At 44.0% G+C, this 7500-nt stretch overlaps 1 protein-coding gene across 2 annotated transcripts in view; it reads left to right on the top strand.

Annotated features, from left to right (window-relative positions):
- Positions 1-2919: 2919 nt before the first annotated feature.
- The window catches only part of LOC127910072 (hairy/enhancer-of-split related with YRPW motif-like protein), a 10842-nt gene continuing 6261 nt past the window's right edge, over positions 2920-7500 (top strand). Inside the window, exons 1-2 of one of the 2 annotated variants that reach the window (XM_052473077.1) lie at positions 2920-3217; positions 3465-3596. In XM_052473077.1, coding sequence (XP_052329037.1) covers positions 3511-3596 — 86 coding nt within the window. In that variant the 5' untranslated portion in view covers positions 2920-3217; positions 3465-3510. Of the gene's footprint in view, positions 3597-7500 lie in introns of both variants that reach the window. The other variant, XM_052473076.1, reaches the window with a different exon arrangement.

Below are 7500 nucleotides of genomic sequence, written 5' to 3'. Positions count from 1 at the left end.
ATCTCTTCCTGTTATCCTGACTCACAACACAACACCATCTCTTCCTGTTATCCTGACTCACAACACTACACCATCTCTTCCTGTTATCCTGACTCACAACACTACACCATCTCTTCCTGTTATCCTGACTCACAACACTACACCATCTCTTCCTGTTATCCTGACTCACAACACCATCTCTTCCTGTTATCCTGACTCACTACACCATATCTTCCTGTTATCCTGACTCACAACACCATCTCTTCCTGTTATCCTGACTCACTACACCATCTCTTCCAGTTATCCTGACTCACTACACCATCTCTTCCAGTTATCCTGACTCACAACACCATCTCTTCCTGTTATCCTGACTCACTACACAGTCTCTTCATGTTATCCTGACTCACTACACCATCTCTTCCTGTTATCCTGACTCACTACACTACACCATCTCTTCCTGTTATCCTGACTCACTACACCATCTCTTCCAGTTATCCTGACTCACAACACCATCTCTTCCTGTTATCCTGACTCACAACACTACACCATCTCTTCCTGTTATCCTGACTCACTACACCATCTCTTCCTGTTATCCTGACTCACAACACAACACCATCTCTTCCTGTTATCCTGACTCACAACACCATCTCTTCCTGTTATCCTGACTCACTACACCATCTCTTCCAGTTATCCTGACTCACAACACAACACCATCTCTTCCTGTTATCCTGACTCACAACACCATCTCTTCCTGTTATCCTGACTCACAACACAACAACATCTCTTCCTGTTATCCTGACTCACAACACTACACCATCTCTTCCTGTTATCCTGACTCACAACACTACACCATCTCTTCCTGTTATCCTGACTCACAACACCATCTCTTCCTGTTATCCTGACTCACAACACCACACCATCTCTTCCTGTTATCCTGACTCACAACACAACACCATCTCTTCCTGTTATCCTGACTCACAACACCATCTCTTCCTGTTATCCCGACTCACAACACAACACCATCTCTTCCTGTTATCCTGACTCACTACACCATCTCTTCCTGTTATCCCGACTCACAACACAACACCATCTCTTCCTGTTATCCTGACTCACAACACCATCTCTTCCTGTTATCCTGACTCACAACACCATCTCTTCCTGTTATCCTGACTCACAACACTACACCATCTCTTCCTGTTATCCTGACTCACAACACCATCTCTTCCTGTTATCCTGACTCACAACACCATCTCTTCCTGTTATCCTGACTCACAACACCACACCATCTCTTCCTGTTATCCTGACTCACAACACCATCTCTTCCTGTTATCCTGACTCACAACACCATCTCTTCCTGTTATCCTGACTCACTACACCATCTCTTCCTGTTATCCTGACTCACTACACCATCTCTTCCTGTTATCCTGACTCACAACACTACACCATCTCTTCCTGTTATCCTGACTCACTACACCATCTCTTCCTGTTATCCTGACTCACAACACCACACCATCTCTTCCTGTTATCCTGACTCACAACACCACACCATCAGTCCCTAGCGACAATCACTTACTATTGATAATGCCATTCTCAATGTACTACGCACACACACACACACACACACACCCACACACACCCACACACACACACACACACATTCTCATAAAAACACACCCAGTCTGCCAGGGAGGAAGAGAGAGGCCTTGTTAGGCATTGTGTGCAAGGGGAATGGGCACACACACACACACACACACACACACACACACACACACACACACACACACACACACACACACACACACACACACACACACACACACACACACACACACACACACACACACACACACACACACACACACACACACACACACACTGCTGGGTCAGTAAGGCACCACTTCTGACAGCAGTCGTCTGGGACTCCCGTTGCCATGGAAATGGAAATCCTGGTCAGAGATCTTCCCACGGTGGCAGCAGAACCAGGCATTGAGTGTCATGGAGACACCACTGTGTGTGTAGCCTTTTATGTGTGTGTGTGTACTATAGACACTACTATCTTACCCAGCCCCTCTGTTCCTCTAGCTGATTCCTCTCTTGACCTCCACTGTCCTCTCTCTCCTCTCCCCTTCTCTCATTTTCTCTCCTCCTCTCTCATTTTCTCCCCTCTCTCCTTTTCTCCCCTCTCTCATTTTCTCCCCTCTCTCCTTTTCTCCCCTCTCTCCTTTTTTCCCCTCTCTCCCCTCTCTCCTTTTCTCCCCTCTCTCATTTTCTCTCCTCTCTCATTTTCTGTCCTCTCATTTTCTCTCTCATTTTCTCACCTCTCCATTTTCTCTTCTCTCTCCTCTCTTCTCTCTCCTCTTCCCTACATGTTTGTAGTGATTGATGCAAATTCTGAAACACCTTTTCAACATAGACCTCCATTCCCTTTCCATTCATTACTCATCTTTCCCTCTCTCTCTTTCATTGTTCTTAACAGGAGAGAAAGAGTCATTAAAGGAATTGAGACAGAAAGATAGGAGAGAGAGAGAGAGAGAGCGATAGAGAGAGAGAGTGAGAGATAAAGAGAGAGAGTGAGAGTGAGAGAGAGACAGAGAGACAGAGAGAACAAGAGAGAGTAATTAAAGGAATTGTGAGAGAGTGGGATGAGATAGAGGAGAGAGTAGGCGAGTTATCACAGGGAGGGGATGATGGAGTGTTGGGAAGGATAGTTGAAAGGAAGGGAGAGAAAGAAGGAGAGAGAGAGGGAGGGAGGGAGGGAGGGAAAGAGCGAGGGAAAGAGCAAGGGAGAGAGCGAGGGAGGGAGAGAGGGAGGGAAAGAAGGGAGAGAAAGAGAGGGAGGGGGAGCCAAAAACGGGCAACTCTGCCCCAGTGTGACTGTCGTGTTGTCATTGGGTGGCTGAGATAGAGAGAGGGAGGGAAAGAGGGAGAGAGTGAGGGAGGGAAGAGTGACCAGAGACAAAACAAGAGAGTGGGAGAGAGAGAGAGAGAGAGAGAGAGAGAGAGGGAGAGGGTTGAAGGAGTATGGTTGGATGACAGCGAGAGGGTAAAGGCAGGGGTTGGTACATCTAGTAACCTTAGACCCTTGGATGATGTACCAGTCATAGAGGATAACCCAGAAGACAAGGACACAGGGAAGAGATATGAATGAGAAGGAACGCGTCAATTGAGAAATAACGGAGAAGCTCACATACCGAGACGACACGAAGACAGAGGGGGGAAAAGACTATTGTTCAAAGAGGTCAGAACGAGAGAAAGAGAGACAGAAAGAGAGCGAGTGAGACAGAGAGAGAGAGAGAGAGAGAGAGAGAGAGAGAGAGAGAGAGAGAGAGAGAGAGAGAGAACAGAGAACAGAGTGTGGACATTGACTCCATGGGGACTCCATTCTCTACTGCGTCAGTAGAACAGAAGGAGTGAAAACCAACAGGCTGACACTGTCTGCTTCGCTCAACACGATCCTCCATACACTTCTCCTTTCACCCCTCCAGCCATCCATCTATCTATCCGTCAAACCAGTGAGGAAGAGGAGGAGAGATGAAGAGACCTTATGATGACTATAGCTCTCCAGACTCTGATGACATGGACAAGCTGATCGATGTGGGACAGGAAGACGGCTTCTGGTGAGAACAGACCTATCCACCAATAACATCTGCGTTTTTAGGATCCTGACCAATCAGACATGAGCTTTTAGGATTCTATCCAATCACATCTGAGCTTTTAGGATGTCTATCAATCACACCTAAACTTGTAGGATGACGAATAATTCCATTTACATCTGAATTATTTTGACCAATCACACCTGAAAGAGAGAGAGAGAGAGAGAGAGAGAGAGAGAGAGAGAGAGAGAGAGAGAGATTGTAGGATGTTGACCAATTATAACTGAGTATGTAGAATTACATGTACACCGGAAATTATTCTGACCAATCACACCTGAGTTTGTACGATTTTGAGTTTTGACCAATCAGACCTGGAATTGTAGGATGTAACACAGTCACACCTGAATAGGGTATAATGGAATAGAATAGAATAGGGTATAATGGAATAGAGTAGGGTATAATGGAATATAATAGGGTATAATGGAATAGAATAGGGTATAATGGAATAGGGTAGGTGTAATGGAATAGAATAGGGTATAATGGAATAGAATAGGGTATAATGGAATAGGGTAGGTATAATGGAATAGAATAGGGTATAATGGAACAGAATAGGGTATAATGGAATAGAATAGGGTATAATGGAATAGGGTAGGGTATAATGGAATAGAATAGGGTATAATGGAATAGAATATAATAGGGTAGGGTATAATGGAATAGAATAGGGTATAATGGAATAGAATAGGGTATAATGGAATAGAATATAATAGGGTAGGGTATAATGGAATAGAATAGGGTATAATGGAATAGAATAGGGTATAATGGAATAGAATAGGGTATAATGGAATAGAATAGGGTATAATGGAATAGGGTAGGGTATAATGGAATAGAATAGGGTATAATGGAATAGAATATAATAGGGTAGGGTATAATGGTTAGAATAGGGTATAATGGAATATAATAGGGTATAATGGAATACGGTAGGGTATAATGGAATTTAATAGGGTATAATGGAATAGAATATGGTATAATGGAATAGAATAGGGTAGGGTATAATGGAATAGAATAGGGTATAATGGAATAGAATAGGGTAGGGTGTAATGGAATAGAATAGGGTATAATGGCATAGAATAGAATAGGGTATAATGGAATAGAATAGATAATGGAATAGGGTAGGGTGTAATGGAATAGAATAGGGTAGGGTATAATGGCATAGAAGGTAGGGTATAATGGAATAGAAGGTAGGGTATAATGGAATAGAAGGTAGGGTATAATGGAATAGAAGGTAGGGTATAATGGAATAGAAGGTAGGGTATAATGGAATAGAAGGTAGGGTATAATGGAATAGAAGGTAGGGTATACCCTAGTATAACTTATAGTGTGAACAGTCAAGTATAACTTATTGCAACCTCGTGTGAAGTCAGTGATTTAGTCTGACTCTGCCTGTCTCTGAGTGTCTGACTCTGCCTGTCTCTGAGTGTCTGACTCTGCCTGTCTCTGAGTGTCTGACTCTGCCTGTCTCTGAGTGTCTGACTCTGCCTGTCTCTGTCTGACTCTGAGTGTCTGACTCTGCCTGTCTCTGAGTGTCTGACTCTGCCTGTCTCTGAGTGTTTGACTCTGCCTGTCTCTGAGTGTCTGACTCTGCCTGTCTCTGAGTGTCTGACTCTGCCTGTCTCTGAGTGTCTGACTCTGCCTGTCTCTGAGTGTCTGACTCTGCCTGTCTCTGAGTGTCTGACTCTGCCTGTCTCTGAGTGTCTGACTCTGCCTGTCTCTGAGTGTCTGACTCTGCTTGTCTCTGAGTGTCTGACTCTGCCTGTCTCTGTCTGACTCTGCTTGTCTCTGAGTGTCTGACTCTGCCTGTCTCTGAGTGTCTGACTCTGCCTGTCTCTGAGTGTCTGACTCTGCCTGTCTCTGAGTGTCTGACTCTGCTTGTCTCTGAGTGTCTCTGAGTGTCTGACTCTGCCTGTCTCTGAGTGTCTGACTCTGCCTGTCTCTGAGTGTCGGACTCTGCCTGTCTCTGAGTGTCTGACTCTGCTTGTCTCTGAGTGTCTGACTCTGCCTGTCTCTGTCTGACTCTGCCTGTCTCTGAGTGTCTGACTCTGCCTGTCTCTGAGTGTTTGACTCTGCCTGTCTCTGAGTGTCTGACTCTGCCTGTCTCTGAGTGTCTGACTCTGCCTGTCTCTGAGTGTCTGACTCTGCCTGTCTCTGAGTGTCTGACTCTGCCTGTCTCTGAGTGTCTGACTCTGCCTGTCTCTGAGTGTCTGACTCTGCCTGTCTCTGAGTGTCTGACTCTGCCTGTCTCTGAGTGTCTGACTCTGCCTGTCTCTGTCTGACTCTGCCTGTCTCTGAGTGTCTGACTCTGCCTGTCTCTGAGTGTCTGACTCTGCCTGTCTCTGAGTGTCTGACTCTGCCTGTCTCTGAGTGTCTGACTCTGCCTGTCTCTGAGTGTCTGACTCTGCCTGTCTCTGAGTGTCTGACTCTGCCTGTCTCTGAGTGTCTGACTCTGCCTGTCTCTGAGTGTCTGACTCTGCCTGTCTCTGAGTGTCTGACTCTGCCTGTCTCTGAGTGTCTGACTCTGCTTGTCTCTGAGTGTCTGACTCTGCCTGTCTCTGAGTGTCTGACTCTGCCTGTCTCTGAGTGTCGGACTCTGCCTGTCTCTGTCTGACTCTGCCTGTCTCTGAGTGTCTGACTCTGCCTGTCTCTGAGTGTCGGACTCTGCCTGTCTCTGAGTGTCTGACTCTGCCTGTCTCTGAGTGTCTGACTCTGCCTGTCTCTGAGTGTCTGACTCTGCCTGTCTCTGAGTGTCTGTCTCTGCCTGTCTCTGAGTGTCTGACTCTGCCTGTCTCTGAGTGTCTGACTCTGCCTGTCTCTGAGTGTCTGACTCTGCCTGTCTCTGAGTGTCTGACTCTGCCTGTCTCTGAGTGTCTGACTCTGCCTGTCTCTGAGTGTCTGACTCTGCCTGTCTCTGAGTGTCTGACTCTGCCTGTCTCTGAGTGTCTGACTCTGCCTGTCTCTGAGTGTCTGACTCTGCTTGTCTCTGAGTGTCTGACTCTGCCTGTCTCTGAGTGTCTGACTCTGCCTGTCTCTGAGTGTCTGACTCTGCCTGTCTCTGTCTGACTCTGCCTGTCTCTGAGTGTCTGACTCTGCCTGTCTCTGAGTGTCTGACTCTGCCTGTCTCTGAGTGTCTGACTCTGCCTGTCTCTGAGTGTCTGACTCTGCCTGTCTCTGAGTGTCTGACTCTGCCTGTCTCTGAGTGTCTGACTCTGCCTGTCTCTGAGTGTCTGACTCTGCCTGTCTCTGAGTGTTTGATCTCGACAAACTGTTTACTTATGGTCATTTAAATGTCCCCAAAAGTTGTCGCTCTGTTCTGGTTCCATTAATAAGGCCTTTCATGTCACTACTTTGATTTCGTTTTTTGGTTTCATCAGAGAAAAGGGGGAATGTTTGACAGCTTTGAATATAATAACAATATGAAAATAGAATATGAATATATGATAATAATAATGTGAAAATAGAATATGAATATATAATAATACTATGAATATATAATACTATGAATATATAATAATATGAATATATAATAATACTACGAATATATAATAATATGAATATATAATAATATGAATATATAATAATACTATGAATATATAATAATACTATGAATATATAATAATACTATGAATATATAATAATATGAATATATAATAATAATATGAATATATAATAATAATATGAATATATAATAATACTATGAATATATAATAATACTATGAATATATAATAATAATATGAATATATAATAATACTATGAATATATAATAATACTATGAATATATAATAATACTATGAATATATAATAATACTATGAATATATAATACTAATATGAATATATAATAATACTATGAATATATAATAATAATATGAATATAG

The sequence above is a fragment of the Oncorhynchus keta genome, chromosome 20 (genome assembly GCF_023373465.1).
Source record: "Oncorhynchus keta strain PuntledgeMale-10-30-2019 chromosome 20, Oket_V2, whole genome shotgun sequence".
Classification (NCBI taxonomy): domain Eukaryota; kingdom Metazoa; phylum Chordata; class Actinopteri; order Salmoniformes; family Salmonidae; genus Oncorhynchus; species Oncorhynchus keta.
This window is presented reverse-complemented; position numbering and strand designations above follow the sequence as displayed.